Source organism: Gallinula chloropus, assembly GCF_964237585.1.
Source record: "Gallinula chloropus genome assembly, chromosome: 2".
Lineage (NCBI taxonomy): Eukaryota > Metazoa > Chordata > Aves > Gruiformes > Rallidae > Gallinula > Gallinula chloropus.
Window position 1 is genome coordinate 100,738,081 of NC_140086.1, and position 19,271 is coordinate 100,757,351.

The 19,271-nt window shown below is 45.2% G+C and overlaps 1 protein-coding gene across 1 annotated transcript in view; it reads left to right on the forward strand.

Moving 5' to 3' along the window:
• Positions 1-5,254: 5,254 nt before the first annotated feature.
• Positions 5,255-19,271, forward strand: part of CTDP1 (CTD phosphatase subunit 1) — a gene marked incomplete at its 5' end in the record, with an annotated part of 113,254 nt that continues 99,237 nt past the window's right edge. Inside the window, 2 exons of the mRNA XM_084280538.1 lie at positions 5,255-5,586; positions 18,830-18,913. Of these exons, the coding sequence (XP_084136664.1) occupies positions 5,255-5,586; positions 18,830-18,913 (416 nt within the window). The remainder of the gene's footprint in view (positions 5,587-18,829; positions 18,914-19,271) is intronic.

Consider the following 19,271-nt stretch of genomic DNA (forward strand, 5'->3'; position numbering starts at 1 on the left):
TGCAGCGTTGCGCTTTGCGGCTCTTGCCCAGATGCAGAATCCTGTAGATTTGGGGAGGTTGGCCACCTTGTGCTCTCCAGCCTCCCCAAAAATTGTTATGGAACAGGCATTAGCGTGGATTAAGTACACTGTGACAGGCTTACAGCATCAAAGCCATCAGCCTGAATGGGAAACTGTCACCTTGGAGAGGCATTACATAACGCATTTTGAATTTTCATTACAGTTAGCACACCCGAAGCGGGGTGATGCTTACTTTATTTTAAGAGAAGTTATAGCTAAGCAGCTTTAACCTTAAGTAAATAAATGGCAGATTATCTCCTTTATCTTCCTGGAAGCTAGCCATACTGAATACATGCTGTGGGGTTTTTTTTAACATCTACCACTTTCAAGAAATGCTTCCCCACGAGGCTGTATCTACCACCCCAGCGCTCTCACTCAACAGTTATATGAAGCTGCTATCTACAGCATATGCTTTTGTTCATGCTGCGTATTCAAATATGAAGGCGTGGTTAAATTCTGATGTCCCCTTTGAAGGGAAGACTGGGGAAAACATCTGCCTCTTGATGGAAGCCAGCTGGTATAACCAGACATGAAGTCAAGCATTTCAACACAGTGTGCTCCTCAGAATTATACTTACTTAAGAGAATTACATGTTCTCCCCGTAATGTTCTCATCACACACCATCGCAAGGATTTTCCCTTGCACCTGCCCAGGATTGATAGGCAAAGTTTTGTCTCAGGGCAATCAAAGGAACCAGAAACAATAATAATTATTATGTAGATTCCTGTTCTTCCTCTCCTGGCAGAGTTTTCCACCTGTGCAATTACAGGTGCAGTGAAGACCGCCAACTAGCTTCTGTGGAAGGAGAGGCTGCAGAGGCTTTCTGAGACCAGCAGTGCTGTAGAAGCTGCAGCACACCTTCGATTTTGTTCCTGAGAGAAGAGTTAATGCATCAGGGTTGGTAAGGTGAGCTGTTGCTTTGTCCCTTCCTTGTAACATCTCCAGTTCTAGTCCTGCGTGGCCATGCAGTGTCAGACTTCAGCCACTCCACTCTTACAGGCATCAAACCTGTCAGCAAGGGATCAAATATTTTCTATCTTTATCCACCCAAGGAGGTCTGGTAGGGCAGATACAATGTTGAAATCTATCAAAGCTGTGTGGTAGGCCAGCTTTGAGGGAAATGTCAGGTGTTCAGAAAGCTGCATTTCCCTGAATGTACATCTTCGGGTGTGTGTGTGTGGGGATCAGCAGGCAAAAGGAAAACACAGTAACCATTGGTTTGAGGTATTTGTAGGGCAAACAAAGCCACATCGTTTTTATGACGTGGTTCTGCTCTGCTGCCGAGACTATCGTCTCCACTTAGAATAAGGGGACATTTGGTACCAACAAGCACAGTTTGTTTAACTGATCTTATCTTCAAACACAGGGTGAGATTAGACTTGGGGGAAGGGATCTGGAGAAAATTTGCAGGCTTTTCTGGTTTCCTCAAATAGGTTATTCCCTGTGACAGAAGGGAGGAAGAAAAAAAGAGATATTGCATGAATATGAGAATATGAAGCTGGTCCCTAGTGCTTCATGTTGTGGTAGGATTGTGTGGAGGTTTAGCCCCAGCCAGCAGCTAAGCCTCACGCAGCCGCTCGCTCAACTCCCCTCAGTGGGATGGGAGAGAGAATCAGAACGGTAAAAGTGAGAAAACTCGTGGGCTGAGATGCAGTTTAACAGGTAAAGCAAAAGCTGTGCGCTCAAGCAAAGCAAGACAAGGCATTCATTCCCCACTTCCCATGGGCATTCAGCCATCTTCCTGAAAGCATGGCTCCCTCACATGTGATGGCGACTTGGGAAGGCGAATGCCATCACACCAAACACCACTGCACTCTTCTGTCCTCTTCCCTCATTCCCTTACACGTGGAGCACTACGCCATACGCTGTGGAGTATCCCTTTGGCCAGTTGGGATCAGCTGTCCCGGCTGTGTCCCCTCCCAACTCCTTGTGCAGCCTCCTCTCTGGTGCGGAGGAGGTGAGGGGCAGAAAAGGCCTTGGCTCTGTGTAAGTGCTGCTCAACAGTAGCAAAAACATCTCTCTGTTATCAACACTGTTTCCAGCACAAATCCAAACTACAGCCCCATTCTAGCTGCTGTGAAGAAAGATAAACTCTATCTTGGCTGAAACCAGGACAGAGCATCCTGTCGCTAGTTACCCACTCACTAGTGGTTTGCCCAGGGGTCAAGACCAGGACCCGTACCATTTAACCTCATTATTGACCTTGGCAATGGGGCAGACTGAACGTTCAGCAAGTTCGCAGGAGATATGAGGCTGGAAGGAGCAGGTGACAGGCTACTTGGTTGTGCTGCCATCCAGAGAGACCTTGGCAGCCTGGAGAAACTGGCAGAGGAACCTCATGATGTTCAAGAAAAGGAAATGCCAAGTCCTGTGCCTCGGGAGGTACAACCCCAGGCACCCAGACAGGCTGGGGGCCAAGCTTCTGGAAAGGAGCTCTGCATTAAAGACCCTGGGGACAGAGGTGGACACCAAGCTCGAATGATCCAGCAAACACAGCCGTTGCAGCAAAGAAGGCAACAGCATCCCACGCTGCATGAAGAAGAGCACTAACAGGTTTGAGGGAGGTGGTCCTCCCCTGCACCCAGCACTAGTGATGCCAGGCTCAGTGCAGGAGAGAGGCAGGGACACACCGGAGCAAGAGCAGCAAAGGGCCACAAATGTTATTCAAGGGCTTGGACCATCTGTCCTATGAGAAGCAGCTGAGGGAGCTGAGACTGTTCAGCCTGGAGGAAAAGAAGGCTCTGTAGGGCTTCTACCAATGTGTATAAACATCTGATGGAAGAGGGGGAGTATTGATGAAGGCAGTCTGACTTTTGCCTGTGGTGTCCTGTGAAAGGACAAGAGGCAACAGGGACAAACTGAAACACAAGCAATCGCACTAAAACACAAGAAAAAGCTTTTTTCACTGCAGGGCTGGTTGAACACCGGCACAGGTTGCTCAGAGAGCCTATGGCCTCTATCCTTGGAGATACATAGAACAAAACTGGGCAGGGCCCTGAGCAATCTGCTAGTTGCTCTGCATTACCCTTACAACCTCAGCTACTATTTCAATCTTACCTTGACTATCATGACCACTCTTGATGGAACGGGGTTTTGCTGGACTTGGAAGTCTATACAGTTTTTAAGGATAGGGAATTTCCTGAATTCCTCTAGAGCAGAAAGAGAATTCTCCCAAGCAACATTCAAATGCTTTCACCATGAAACGCAACTATTCTTCTCACAGTTCCTTAGTCTCATTCATAACATACCTCTGTAGCAAATGAGTGGAAGGCTATACAGTCAAGACTCATTTCCTATGCAAGAAACCTTGAGGCTTCCTCAAAAGCAGCTCCCTTCAGTTCATTGTATGAGAAAGGGATGAGAGAAACACATGGGACCACACAATGTGTCATCATGCCTGTGTACAAGGAGCTGATAAAGGATGCATGGCAACTTTCATTCAGGAATCTCCCTATCTCTGTTTGTTGCCAATGGTGGCTGCCACACAACCCAATTTTGTCGTAAAGTTCACAGCAATGTCGTGCAGCCCAAATTCCCAACCAGTTCACACCATTCCCATTAGAAGATATCTCTGTTGACATGTTAGGAGAAAAAAACCTCAGGAGAAACTATTGTTTAGAAACTGCCTGTAGACTGTGTGCTGTCAGGTTTTTCCCTGTCAAAATTCTGGCTGAGAGTGGGTCAGCCAAACACTCCCTGGAAAGTGCATCTTGTGAAGCCCCTTGTGCCTGACGCTCCGAGCCCGGAGAAGGGAACACGATAACTATCAGTTGGTCAGCAGCGAACTATGGGAAGGATGTGCAGAGTTCTGCCTAAAGGACCATAATGTTAATTGTGATAGCTCAGGAGAAACAACTGACCTCTGAGAAGGGAGGAAGGTGGCTCCAGGGGGACCTGTTCATTTTTTCTGTTATGAGAGCTCGTTATCACCCACCCTGCCATGCACATCAAAGACATTTGATGGCCATTCACTTCATTTACTCCCCTTCATTACAGGTCCTTTTGGTGAGCTTTAGCTTTTGCCTTGCTAACAAAGCCACGGAACCAGTTCTGCACACTTCAGGCGCTCTCCCGTTCTTCTTATAGAATCATAGAGTGTGTTAGGTTGGAAGGGACCTTTAAAGGTCATCTAGCCTAACCCCCCTGGAGTCAGCAGGGACATCTTCACTAGTTCAGGTCTCTCAGAGCCCCATCAAGCCTGACCTTGAATATCTCCAGAGATGGGGCCTCCACCACCTCTCTGGGAAGCCCATTCCAGTGATCTACTACCCGTGTATTGAAGAATTTTTCCCTAATAACCAACCTAAATCTCCCCTTTTCTAGTTTAAAACCATTTTGCCTCATCCTACTTCTACATGCCCTCGTGAGCAGTTCTTCCCCAGTTTTCTTCTAGGCACCTTTCAGGTATTGGGAGGCTGGTGTAAGGTCCCCCCAGAGCCTTCTCTTCTCCAGGCTGTGAACAAGCCCAACTCCCTCAGCCTGTCTGTACAGCAGAGGTGCTCCAGCCCCCTGATCATCCCCGTGGCCCTCCCCTGGATTCGCTCCCACGGGTCCATGTTCTTCTTGTGCTGAGGGCTCCAAAGCTGGAGGCAGTACTCCAGGTGGGGTCCCACCACAGCAGAGCAGAGCAGAGCAGAGCAGAGGGGCAGAATCCCCTCTCTCGATCTGCTGGCCACCCTTCTTGTGGTGGAGCTCGGACTCGCCGAGCCCAGTCCCGCCGGATCGCCCCGTTCCTCCTCCCCTCCCGCTGAACACACCGCAGGACGGGGCAGTGAGGCGGCCTCCGCCTGGGAAACTGGGGGGCGGGGCTGGTGGTGGGATCGCAGCGCGGGGCTGTTCGGATGAACCTCATGGCGCAGCCGCCCCGCGGGCGAACTACCAGTCCCGGCGTGCCCCGCGCGGTAGCGCGGCGGCGCGCAGGGCACGCCGGGACTCCTAATAAGGGTGAGGGTGCGCATGCTCCATCTCTCCGCCGCGCCAGCTGGGTGCGCCTGTACCTTTAAAAGCGGCCGGGAGCTGGGCGCTCGGCGCCTGCGCGAAGGGGCCGTGACCTCGCTATTTGTCGGCGCCGCCGGTGACTGTTGGGGTGTCCCTGGCCCCCACAACCCCCGGCAGCGCCAGCGCCAGGCTCCGGCCTCACTGCCGGGCCAGCGGCGGGCGTTGCCGTAGCGGCCCCCTCCCCCTCAGCGGGACGATGGAGGGGCCGGCGGAGAGGGGCGGAGGGCCCGTCGTGGAGGCCCCGTCGGGAGTGATCACGGAGATCCGGGCGCCGGGCCCGCGGCCGCTGCGGTTGCTGGAGTGGAAGGTGTCGGTGGGGGCGGCGGTGCAGATCGGTTCGGTGCTGGCGCTGTGCGCCCCCTTGCCGCCGGCCCCGCGCCCCGCCGCCGGCCCCACCGCCCCGCCGCCCGCCGCCAGCGGCGCCAGCACCCGGCCGCAGCGGGCGGGCCCCGAGCGCAAGCTGAAAGCGGAGCGGCCCGGCGTGGTGCGGGAGCTGTGTGCGCGGCCCGGACAGGTCATCGCCCCCGGGTGAGTGCGGCGGGGGCGCGGCTGGGGGCGGGAGGGGAGCCGGGGGAAGCGTGTCCCGGGGCGCAGGTTTCGCGCTTCTTCTGGGGGCGGGGGGGTGGGGGAGTGGCGGGCCAGGCTGGGCCCTGCTTCCCTGCCGGGCCTCCGGAAGGACGGCGTCTTGCGTCCGGCCCGGCCCCGGGGCGCCGCGGGGAGCGGGTACCGCTTGTGCGAGCGGCGGTGCCGTCCCCGGCGTGCCGGCGCGGGGGAGGCGGTACTGCTGCTCCCCAGGTTCCGGCGGGCGGTAGGGACGCGGTGTGTAGCAGGAGCCTCGTCCCGTCCTTAAGCACCCGCGCCCCCTCCGCCGCGGCTCGTAAAGCCGTGCCTGACCCTGGCCTGCGCCTCCCCGCCGCGCAGCTGCCACCAGGGAGCTGCCCGCCCTTCCCCCGGCGCTCTGCGCGGGCTGCCGGGCGGGAAGCGGCCGTGCGCGGAGGAGGAGGTGGAGGAGGTGATCGTGCCCTGGTCCCGTGTTTCGGAGCTGAGCCCTTCGCTGCGAGTTCTGCCCCGAGAGAGCTGGGCATCCCCTCCGCGTGTTTCGGGATCTTGCTGGCAAAGCGACTGCGGCTTGGAAGTTGCCGTGCGTGTAGCATGGGTGGCCCGGGTGCTTTTAATCACATAGATGCTTTCATGTATAAGAGTCCACAAATGCGAGTGAGGTGGTGGTGTTTTTTGAACTTTCAGAAGAGTAGGGGGTTTAACTGAAAGAGATTCTGTAGTTTAACCGTGGCTTTGTCGTGATAGGGCTGGATGTTGGTGGATTTATAAATTCTTAAGTGGCTAATAGATGGGGGCCTCTCAGATTTCTAGGTTAAATTGGGCTAATAGCTTGCTACTATCCTCTACTTCGAGCAGATTTCCACCCCCGCCCCCAACAGGAAACCATTGAAACACTCTACTTCCTTTGTTTTATGAGGAAGTTTTTTTCTTTCATTGCAGTTCTCTTGATTTTTGGGGTGGGTGCAGCCAAGCCTAAACTTTAGTGATTGAAAATCACCAGTATCTGCAAGCCATCTGTGTATGGGTGTGCTCTCAGTGCTTCAAGATAAAAGCCTGATCAGACTTTTTTTTTTAACCAGTTAGTAATATAAGGTGCTGTGAGCTGTGATTTTTCTTTTTTTTTTTCTACAGAGAGTGCTATTTTTTTTCTGAGATAAGACCGTGGCTTTCCTTTCGTGCCACATCAGTGTTATGCTATCACATCTGGTGCAACACGGACAGTCTTTTAATATCTGATGTAGAACAAAGGTATCATAAATGTCAGGTCCAGACTAAGAACATGGTAAAAATACAGACTCGGGGTTTTAAAACACTGTGTGTGTGGTGAACTTCATCTCGATAGTGCTGAGTAGACGGGGGGATGTTTATCTTGTTGGCTTTTCATTGTGTTAGCTAAACACTTGGGAGGAAAAGAAAAAAGATTTTTAAATGGTAAATGTAAGTAACATAAAATTTGCTGTAGCAGCATGTTAGGGTTAGCTTTCCTTAGAGCAAACTTTAGAACTGTAATGCACCAGTTTTTATACAGCAGCTTTATTGGCTTTGTTTAGTCTTGATTCACTGGATTATAATTAGCAAGTCTGTGCTTCAAGACAATTAGATAGTAGTGTTCTCTATTGCTGACTTGGCTTCTAAAATGTTTCTGTCCTATGCCACTAGAAGTTAATTCTTAATATTGACCCTTGCTAGATGTTATGCTCTGGAGTTCTGAGTTTTCAGCGTGCGTTCTCTGTTGCATGCTGTACTGGCATTTACTGGGTGAATGTAAAAGAAAAAAAGCTCAAGAAGAGGTACAAGAGGCACGATCTCAGCATAGCAGAGCTGGTCAGCAGTTGGAGACACAGCCGCATTTCTCTGGTCACTTTAACACTCACCACAAAAATAGAAAGAGAAATCTCTTGCCTGTGGCTTCCCATTTTGTGGCATGGAAATGATGTTTCACTACCTATCAGTGATATTTAAACACATTAAGGTTGTGCTGGTATTGAAATACAGGTGTGATTGAGGTGGGTAACATAGCTGAAGCCTTATCGGAACAATACACTTTTTCTTTAATCCAAACCATCCAGGGTAGTACAGGCTATTTGCTGCCTTCAGACAAGTGGACTTGGTCAGTTTAGCCCCCAGATTATCCCTAAATCGAAGATATGTGCCAATATTTATCAGGCAGTTAAGCACTGCTGAAATACAGTGTATTACAAATACATTTTTGTATTTTCAGAAATAATGACCAAAGTGACATACAAAAAGTCACACTGCTTATCCTCAAATAAAAATGTGTTATCAACTCACATCCTCATGTTCCAATGAAAATTGAAAATTTGGTCATTATTTCTGAAAATAATGTTCTGTTTTAGTACAGGTCTCTATGTCTTGAGATAGCTCTTGGTTATGTTTCCTTTATATCAGGCATGAAATGAAATCTCTCAGTATAGGAAAGTAATTTTCAACATACATGGCACTTTGTTGTAGTTTGATTACCTGCTTTTTGGCTTTGACAGTACTGTAAACTCTCTGGACGTGGGGAGAGCATGGTGTGGGGTGGGGGGGTGACAGCCTGGGGCAGGCAGGAGATGGCCTTTGCTTATGCTAGAAGAGGTAGGCTTGCATCAAATGTCAAATTAGGACTCAGGAGAGGAAGGTGTTTGACCTATAGGACTGTAAATAGCAGGGATGATAGTAAGCAGTTAATGAAAGCTCTTTGATGTTAATGAAGCATAATGTCAATGGGTGGCAGGAGCAACAAATGCCAAAAACTGCTGTACTGCTCTGTGTGTTATTAATGCTGGTTACCCATCAAAGTTAATCGTTGGGAAGCTGCTGCAGGTGTGTCAGGATTCTGGGTTGGGTCAGTGTTTTGTTTTATGTGAGTGTTTGCATAAGATTTCCTAGTATGAAACTTGTCACCTTTCAGACCCTGCCGATGGGATAGACTACTGGAAGTCTTTTGCTTGGCTCGTGTTAGTAGAGCCTTCTAAAATACTTTTTACCTGTACATTTAAGCTGGGTATCTTTGTGTCTTGCTGTATAGTGTTAATAGCTGTAACTTGTGTACCTCTACAGGACATGAGTTCTGTGAGTGTTGTAATAAAAATTCTTGTTTAAACCTACCTGGATTCTAGTGAAGCAAAGCTTGTATCCTCTCTACTTTTGAGGAGGATACCAGGAAAGAGGTGGGAATATGTTCTCACCTTTTATGTAGGCGTTTGTATGTGTTACTACTTTGACATTTTTCTGTCAAAACTTGATTAGATAACCAAGGGAACATACTAGGCTTTTTTAATATGTAAGAACACAGTGCCTCAGGGCCTATCTTGCCACCCAGGAGGAGCACGCTTAACCCTGGCCCCAACAGTTCTCATTTTACAGTCTTCAAGGGGGAATAAAATGCTGATAAATTACAGTTTGCTTTGAAGTGATGGCACTTTTGTAAACTACAGGGCAAATAAATCCTTCAGTTAGACAAAAATGTTTTCAGAACATCCTGTCAAATATTTACTCAGCTCATTTTTAGACTGTGCAAAACCCCCTCATTGCCAATTACTCAGGATTGTTGAACAATACTTAACAATCCCAGTTTACTACATCTCTTGCCTAATTCCTTTTTACCCTTGGGTTCGTTCAGGTTTTTTTTTTATAGTGAGCTTTGGTATGCATTTTTCTGACCTGGCTGCTGTGTATGTCCCCCTACCTCCTTCCAGAGGTGTCTTATAATGCATCTTGTCCTCTGTTGGTTAAGTTTGATATTGAAAAAGATCCACATTCTAAGTGAGGGCTTTCCACCCTTTTGTTGCCTTCTTTTTCCCTTCTTCATAGTTCTCTGGCACCTGACACGTTGGGAGCTCACGCTGTAGCTAAGGGCGCTTAATGGTAGAGTACAAAGTCTCTTTTCTGCGTGTGACCACATTTTCATAAAACTTGCAGTAACTCCCTTATCTAAGGGAATCAAACTGCTCAGTCAGGTTTGGTTAGAAACAGGTATCAGGCTCAGGACTTCACAGTGTAGCAGGTTGTAGCAGCCTTGTGTCTGCAGTTCTTGGTGCAGGCAAAGCTTTTTGACTTGTTCAAGCTCATATGAGAGTTGGTTGGGAGGGATGCTTGTATTTCTGTGTGCCTCCAGCCTGCACTGAGTTGGGTTTTGGAAATCAGATAGCCACCCAAAGACTGCTTGGTGTCTCTTCCCCCTCACACACACACACACCCCCCTCCATACTTCTCACCCAGCGCCCTGGGAAATGATCAAATCCCTTGTTTTGATCAACTGCTGTGACAGCACAGTGATGCAGGGAAAGGTAGGGCCATTTATCTTTTCGGCACTAGCCTCTATTTAGATCACAGCAAAGTGCTTGTGTAAATGCCATTAGGGGATAAATAACATTATTGAGAGTGTGTGTGTGTCACATGGCATTTTGTATGATTGCCTTCAGTAGCACGTTACTTCTGTCCTTTCAAGGTTTCTCCTAGAACCAAGAGATTTTCTGCTCTTAGGGTTCTTGCTAGATGTTGCTCATCTTTCTTGAGTTCAAGGATTTTGTCACTGTATGGGAGCATCTGCAGAATCCCCTGTGCCAGTAGATAGAGTGAGATAGCTCATGGGGCTATTTTATGTGTCTTGTAGAACTGCAATATGGTTATAGTGCTCTTGAAAAGTGCATGTTTGTGCTGCGAATCAATTTTGTTTTCACCCAAATTATAATGGATTTTTATTAATTGCTGCCTCTTTACTGTATTTTTGAACTTTACCTCAATGTTATTGTTTTTTTGTTATGGCCTTTTTTGAAGGCCATACATGTTATTACTTATCTAAGACCACTGCATGTTTTTTTTAAAACAATGTGCTGAAGAGAAAAAGCATGGACAAAAGTTCCAACTGGAGAGCTGGAATGAGACCTTTATATTTTGTGCCGCGCAGTACCTAGCCCTTTGAACTGTGAGGGACTGGAAAAGTTTGAGGAAGGGAGAGACAAGATTTTTGCTTTGAATTGTCCCAGAAGTTTCTGTCTGGAACTAAGAAGAGACTTGGCTGTCTTCAAAAGACTTTGGAAGGTGGAAAGTTCCCCTTGTTCTTGGTGTGGACAGGAAAGTGCTGCCATATGTAATGCATACTGTGAGATCTGAGTGAGAATTTCTAACTGTATTTTGTAGGATGAGTGCTTGAAAACTGTGTGTTTTCCTTCCAAATCTGTATCCCTGCTTTAATAAAGAAGTGCTACTTGTCTGAAAAGACGAACCATTGTTTTCACTCAGGAGAAACTACTGTTGGCATCAGAGTAGCCTGTTTATGAAAAGGAATTTGCCAGGGTGAGATACATAAGTCATTTGTGAGATCAAACTAACTTTTTTGATGCTTTTCAAAATGGACCAGTGTTTCAGAAAAAGTCAATATAAAAACCTATTTTTGAGACAAAGAGCAAAGGTTTAGGCATTTGGAGAACTGAATAATGCCCATTTGTTTGCATCATAATGCTTCTTCATTTTAAAATTGCTTCAAAATTTTGCAGCATTTTGCTGGTGTGAAAGGTAAGGTCTTAGTCCAGGCTTAGTGGTGTCAATTGCATGAATCCTCATTCACAGGAGGGAGAGTGGGTAAACAGTTCCATAGCCAAGGAAGGCATTGCTAGACAAGAAGGGACTTTAATCGACTTTCCAGGTAACTGTACAGGTCTTTCTAATATTTATCCTGTATATGCTCAGCAGCATTCTAAACTGTCATGCTCTGCTTCTGGAGTGTGTGTTGGGATTCTGGGCTCAGGTGATGGTGCTGGGTGTCCTGACAGCATGCTATGTGATGTGGCTGTTGCCAGATGTGGAGGTGCTGCACCTTGGTTTGAACACTGCTGAATAATTTACAATGATCTTGTTCATAAGTGCTTTTAACACCTTTAAAAGTTATTAAATTTTCCTATGTGCATTCATTTGGTTTAACAGCAAGTCCCAGAGGAAAACATATGCAGAACATAGGGTCAAGATAAAAGCTTGCCATAATATCCAAAAAGGGAAAGGAGGGGAGGAGGCTGTTAAACTTGAGGATTCTGCATCCTGTGGTTAAACCACTTCCCATTTTACTTGCTGTTTGTAGGTAACTGATGAAGACCCTGTGATTGTTTGTCTTGTACTAATCACATAATGTTGGGGGTTGGAAGGGACCTCAAAAGATCCCCCGCTAGGATCACCTAGAGTAGGTCACACAGGAACGCATCCAGGTGGATTTTGAATGTCTCCAGAGAAGGAGACTCCACAACCTCTCTGGGCAGCCTGTGCCAGTGCTCTGTCACCCTCACAGTGAAAAAGTTTCTTCTTATGTTCACATGGAACATTCTGTGCTCCAGCTTGCACCCATCGCCCCTCGTCCTATCGCTGGCCAGCACTGAGAAAAGGCTGGCTCCATCCCCCTGACACTTATCCTTTACATATTTATAGACATTAGTGAAGTCACCCCTCAGTCTCTTCTGCAGGCTAAAGAGACCCAGCTGCCTTAGCTTGTCCTCATAAGGAAGATGTTCCACTCCCTTAATCATTTTTGTGGCCCTAATGAAGAAGGTGATTAAATGTTTGGAGTAGGTGTAATGCTCCCGGTTAATGGATACTGCTCTCTAAGGCAGAGGGATCATGGGATCGTCCCAGACTTCTTGTACACAGGAAGAAGCCATTAAAAAAAGTATGGCTTTGTTGTGAGCTGTGCCTCTTGGTCAGCTTTATCTGCTTTGCTGCCCAGGCCGTTTGGGTGTCCATCTGTAGCTGTTTCTGTAGATGTGGGCTTCCAGGTGCAGAAGACAAACCAGATCTGTTCAGGTTTGGGATCTTGGAATCTTGGCTGGGTAGGAGGAATGCAGTGGTAAGCTGGCCTGAGATAAGGGGAAATTATGTGCCTTTACCTGGAGGTGAGGTTGGTGAATTGAGAAGATACACAGCTGAAGACAACAGAAAGGAGTCAGAGATGGGACTAATCCAAGGCTGTAGCCACCTTGCTTTGCAGCAGTTCAGCTGTGACTACTGTTCTTCACTGACATGAAGCGTTGCTTGAGAAAACAGCAGTTTTGGGTTAATTCCTGTTCTGCCAATGAGAAGGATGTACAGTCACCACTCTGCTGCTTCAACTTTTTAGATAAACACCAACTAGGTTGGAAGTGTTCATCATATATGTGTATCTATATGTTGTGTATAGATTTGGATGACTTAGACTTCTGATTCTGCTGTCAGAAGGGCATTACTGAACTGATGAACTTGTCTTGCAGTGCATGTGCTAAAAAGCTACACTTAGTGGTTTAGAAGATGGATCTTGGGATAATGTAAAAATGTTTTCTTTGAAAGCTGTGAGTGGATTTTCTTAGGAGCTGTACCATGCCTCATTCTTGTCCCTTGCCAGCTCGTTTTGCAAGTGGTTTCCTTTCCTTTTTTTTGAAACCCTTATCACTTCTTGGGTTTGCCCTGTGATTCTTACAGAAGCAGATGCTGGCAATGGATTCATGAAATGCTTAGAGAAGGGAGATCGTAAAAAATGAAACACCTTCTTAGTGTAATAATGGAAATCCTGGGTATTCATATTATGATTCACTGCATTTAGGTTTCAGTGTGTTCTTGTGTTTTAACTATTTCAGAACATCTTTTATAACCCGCTTAATTCTTACTTTTCTGAGATGTTTTGCCTGGTAGAAGGAAGCTGGCTATGATACCAGCTGTAACTGGTATTAATTAGACTACTGCCTTAATGTTTGCATGTAGAATTTGCAAATACCTCTTAGAAATGCTATCAGCATTTCTAAGTCCCATGGAGCTTTTCCAATGATGTTTCATTAGTTAGTGTGAAGTTCTGATGTTCAGTCTAGTCAAGGAGTTGAAGGACATGCATTCATTCGTTTTGATTTTTACAGTTATTGCTTCAAGTGAGTTATTTCTTCAGTTAAGAAAATATAACCTGTGTATGAAAACAAAAGTAATTTCCCAGTGCTGGATGCAGTCCCTCAACTCTCAACCGGAGTTGTGCTGCAAGTGTTTGGGAAGTGCTGCATGACTGCTAGCACTACAGTTGGAGAGAGGTGACCATGGAAACACAAGTGCATAGAACAGTAATGTCAGTAGCTAATCGTAATGGGGGGGACTGCCTATTATGTTTTGTTATTATTAGATGTACCACTTGATGCTAAGTAAACAAATTCGAAGAGGTGGACTTTTATTTCTTGTACTTTTGAGTTCACTCTGTGTGAACCTTGTTGTTTGGGGAGGGTTTTATGTAAAAGTATGGAGAACTGTATGCTGCTTACCTTTACTTTTTTTCATAAAAAGTAGGTTGGAATTCTCCCAAATAATAAGGTTTTGGTTAATGTTCTAAATGAAATTTTAAAAAAATTAAATGTTTGGAAAGATTTACTAAAGCTTATGCCAAGGGTACTGTGAACTGTTTTGCTTTCTCTTTGTACTTTTTTTAGTGTACATTGTTAAAAAAATAACAATGTCTTTTTGAAATAAATAACGGGCCACACATAGATGTGTGCATGGGTATGTCAGGGCCCATGATTTCCCTGTTGGCTTTGAAGAGTTGAGACGATGCCTTGAAGCCTGAGCTATGCTTTTTAGGATTTACTGTTCACAATGGTTGTTACCATATACTTGGTGTAATGGCAAATGTCTCTTTACCCGGATGGCTGCATCATACTGGATAATGGTGTGGCTTTGGAGTGGGTTTTTCTTGGCTTTTTGGGGTTTTATCAAAATGGCTGATGTGATTGGGTGAGGCATTTGGGCATCATATGTATTTGAAATACAGCAGGAGTGTAAGTCAAGTGGCTTCTGTAGAGTGATAAGACAAGTTTCTTGCAACATCTGGAAGAAGTTGTAGGCTGTGGGTTGCCTGCAGCAGCAAGGGCCGTGTGTAATTGTCATCCTTGGTATTATTAATCTATTATTCAAGGGATCTCTATGCTTCTTTACAGATATTGATGAAGGATAAATAAATAAATCCATTGTTAAATATCTAAGGAATTACTTAAGCTTACATTGTGGTTTCAGGGTGATTAAGGCTTTGAAAAATCCTTGCTATGAAACCAGGGTCCTATGTAACAGAGGCTGTGGTTTGGAAATTGGGCTCGAGTGCCCTTTGTAGTGGTTCTAAATGCTGTAGCCACATACCGCAAAATGTTGTTCTGGTACATGCTAACAAAAATGTCAGTGTTCCACAAAGTTTAGTAAATTAAACTGTAGAAGCAGTCTTTTAGTTTGAATCAGACTTCATTCTAGTCTTACGACAGCTAAAAAGATTATGTAGTTGGATTTGATCTGGATCAGTTGGTTGATTCTGTAATAAACATTGACCTGAGATGGGTTCATTTGGTTTTTAACTCCTTGACAAATTACTAGCAATACTCCACTGAGCATGTTGCAGAACTGGAGGGGGGGAGGTGGGAGGAGTTTTTGTTCACCTGGTACACCAGAATCTCATTTTTGCTTTGTTATTATGGCTTTACATCACTTAATACTACTTGCAAGGGCATATGGCATCAGCTTAAAGATAGTGGCTTTAAGTGATCACAGTGACAACTTGGAGTATGTGACTTTTATGGTATTTAATGTCTATCTTTATCTCAAACTGATTTGAGGGAACCCAGTGATATCTTGCTGGACAGACACCCTCAAGACACGTGAGTGCAGGCCATTAGCTTTGTCCTGGAAGTTTTCCATTAATGCATTTGGAAGATAACATTGTTTTTTTTTTCTGCCAGTGCATAGATCATACATAAAATACATAGATAATATATAAAGCTTATCCCTCTGAGATGTGGAGGCTTTCAACCAAGTTTTGAACAAATAGGTAAGATAAATGCTAACCAAGTTGCCTGGTTACTGTGGAGAGAAAATGTGAGTTGCTGAAACTGCCTATGTCCCTGTCCCATCCACCCACTCTTAGCCCTGCTTGTAAAGACATTTGCACCTTTGATCTCTTCCCATCAGTCACCCTTGCTGGACTTCCCTGTCAGCAGCTTTGGCTTTCTACAACCCAGCAGCAAACCTGGATTGGGCTGGTCAGTTGTTCCACCTCCCAAAGTACTGAAATAGTCCTTTCAGGAAGTGCCACAGGAGGGAGTGGGCTTTCAGAGAAAACCTGAGGGTGGAGAGAAAAAAAGAAGCAAGCCATTGCCTTCCTCTGGCAGCAAGCCACTGGAGCAGTTGCCTCTGGAAGTGGAGCCAAGCTGTAATGGAAGTCCATGGCTAATCTATGCTGCTGTAGTTCTGAATAACTGAGATAACCATCTGTTACTGCCTTACGATGGCTACCCTTAAGGTACAGCTCTTGATAGTTGTACTTCAGTAAAGCTATGTCATGGCCATTGTACTTAGGTGCTGCAGCTGGCTGAACATCCCATCCCAGTCTACTACAGGTAGGTGTTCTCCATTATTAGCTAGCTAGTCTTTGCTTCTGTCCTGTGACTCCTACACTTGCTGCTAGAAGTGTTAAATCATTCGGGGGGGGGGGGGGATTAAAACCTTTAGGGGAGTGCCCTTTGTAGTGGATTCTTTTCAGTGATCCAGTGAGCTGGTTGCTACAACTGAGTAGCAGCACATTGTAGGGTAGCTATGAGAAGGTTATGTGCTGACTTCCTGGCTGTAATTAACCTACTGGGAGCCACAGCCATGGTTGCACTGGATACAAAGTTCTTACATTTGGAGTCAGCACTAATGACCATGGTTTAGAATTAGCAAAGTCTTTGACTTCTGTGAATAAAAGCAAAATGCTTGTATTGGATTTCACAAAACCTTTCCTGCTTTTTTCCCCCCTCTTTTCCACGCTGCCAATTGAAAGCATGTATTGTATTGTTAAAGACTTGTTTTAGAAACAGTCAATGTGTTGAAGTGTGGAAGTGCTGGGAGAACAGCGAGGGGCTTGTGGTCACCCATATCCTGAGGCTGTTAGAAATACCTGTTCCTATCTGTGATCATTGCAATACATTTTTTTTTGCTATAATGGCACACCTAGTGTCTCTGTTTCTTATTTACAAACACATGTGGAAAGAATGTGAATAAAATCCTAGAGTGGATTTTCTTATTGAAGTTTGAGTTAAATCCCACTTGTATGTTGCTCCTTAAAAGAAACCTCTTAGACAGTTTGCGGTCCTGTTGCAATCCTCTGGCTATCCGGGTGGGTATTGGAATGATCTCCTTCATCCACAGCCACCCACCCCCCCCCCACTCCCCCCCCCAAAAAAATATGTGCCTTTCACAGCCCAGTGGCTCTTCCCCTATACATGTCCTCTTATGCAGTTGTGATAGTTTGTAAATCTGGACAAACTTTTTGCATCTTTCATGACTGTTTTCCGTGTAACATTATTGAAGTAGCTGATGAGCTCAACCTTCTGGAGAGGTTTGCAGAGAAAGAGAGGAAGATGCTGTTATTGCTGCCACCAGTAGAATGTCCTGTAATTCTTCAGGGGTGGTTTTTTGTTTGGTGGGTTGGTTTGGGGGGTTTTTGTTGGGTTTTTGGGTTGGTTGGCGGGGGAGGAAGTAGTGTGGAAACTGTTTCTTCTCTCTGGAATTGTAGTAAGGAGTGGCTGTGTTCTTTAAGGCAGTTTTATTCATGACCTGGAGAAGAGAACAAGCAGAAACATGAATCCCTTTTTGATATTTGCAGCCATTTAGAGAGACATGCATGTCTTGATTCGGCTAGCTCTTGTCTGATCATTATCTTGGATCTTGGCCGTTGTGTTTTGAAAATCCCTCACTTCAGCAGTAAAAAGAGTGCTTCCAGTTCTGAAATTCACAAAAGCAATTTTAGTGGAATTCCATGCCTGTTCTTCCACAGTGTATTCCTTTTTAATAATTAAAGCATATGTGCTGAAATTTGAATAAAGTGTTTAAGTATGCTTAAGCCTGAATAGAGTTAAGGTGGTCTTTCTGCATGTGGGTTGTTTGGGTTTTTGTTGTGGAAGAAGTCTGCTTAAGATCCTGACAGTTGTACTTGAAACTTGACCAGCTTGGTTGTAAGGTGCTTGGATGTTCACTGGTGCTCTGGAGTTCTTCCTCTGTCTTCTGGCTTAAATGTCATTGCAGATAATGGTTCAACAGAGGGCTCGGTATTACATACTATTTATCTTCAGCAAACATGACAAAATTTGGTGTTCTGGTCATATTTAAATGTGCAGGGGCAGAACTGATGTTTAGTGGTGCTGTTTGGTATGCGATATAGACGTGCTGTTTAGGGACAGTATTGATTGATAGTTTAGAACTCTAAATGAGCAGAGATTCTTACAAGAAAACTGAGGTCAGAAGGATGAGATGATGCATACCTGTACGTGAACAGAAACTCTTGTATGTTCTAATTCAAATCATGTGTAATCCCAGGAGAGTTCCAGCTCCTCCTGCCATTTCCTGGAGTGTAATGTTACCTAGTATACAAAGTAGAGAATGCCTGAAGGTATTTTGTATTCTAAGCTGGCATCAAAAGACTTCTTTATTCTAAACTATTTAAAACAAATTAATTTTGGGTAAAAACTCATTCTAAACTTAAGCACATTTCTATAGTTTGTACTGTGGGTGGTTGAAGTCAAGGTACATGAATGAGAGTTTTGAGCAAGTGACACAGTTTTTCTCCTGGTGTTGTCTGCTTATTGCAATGCATATTTGAAGCCAAAGAGAAAATGCTACAGCTAGCTTATCAAAGAGCTTGGATGTTGGGTTTTTTAGCTGCTTGACTCTTATTTCTCAAAAATATTGGAGACGTAGTAACTCATGGTCGCCAGGTTGGGAAAATCTTGCAGTAGCTGAACTCTCTCTACTTACAAGATATTAAAAAAGACAAAAACCAAACCAAAACCCAAACAACTGAAATACCAACTCCTTCAACAGTATTGAAGAAAATGGGAGAAGTCACTTGTAATGACTGTTCAACTATTTGAGACAACATAAATCACGATATTTTCAAGCCGCTGAACTTTGAGAATTAAACTTGATCATAGGAGTTAGTTGAATCATTCAGCTGAAATACTTTGTCTGCTAAGCAGTGTGGAATAATGTCATGCTTACCTGCATTTCAGGCTCTAGTTTCTGGTTTCATTTAGTCATTGTTTGGAAGAAAGCATACTTAGTGTCTTTTTCCCCATGTTGGGGCAAACACATGTATCTGAGGGGGCTGACACTCAAACCATAAACAGAAATCATTCTCTGAACTCTGTCTGCAGTCATTAATGTAAATGTCTGAAATCATGAATGACATCTTTTTCAGGGGTGTCTTGGTGAGACTGGAAGGATGCAGCCATCCTGTTGTTATGAAAGGCTTGTGCGCAGAATGTGGTCAGGACTTGACTCAGTAAGTATTCTCAGCTCTCTTTTTCTTCTCCCTGCTTGTGACTCTCAGCTCAAGCTCTCTTCTCTCATTTACTACTTTGCTTCTCCATTCTGAGTCTTGGTAGTTGTGAATCATACCTGTAAGGGTAACTGAAGTTGTAGATACTAATAGAGAGGGATAGTGGTATTCATACTGCCTAACATCAGTAGTTCTACTCAGAGTGCTCCTACAAGGAAAATTGAGAGTGAGTTTCCTCTAGAAATTAGGTAACAGAATAAACCACACTTTCACACATGCTTTTACCAAAAAAAATGTATCTATTGTGACTGGCTCATGAAATTGTTGCTTAATGCTGGGTCATCTGAATATATTAATCCTT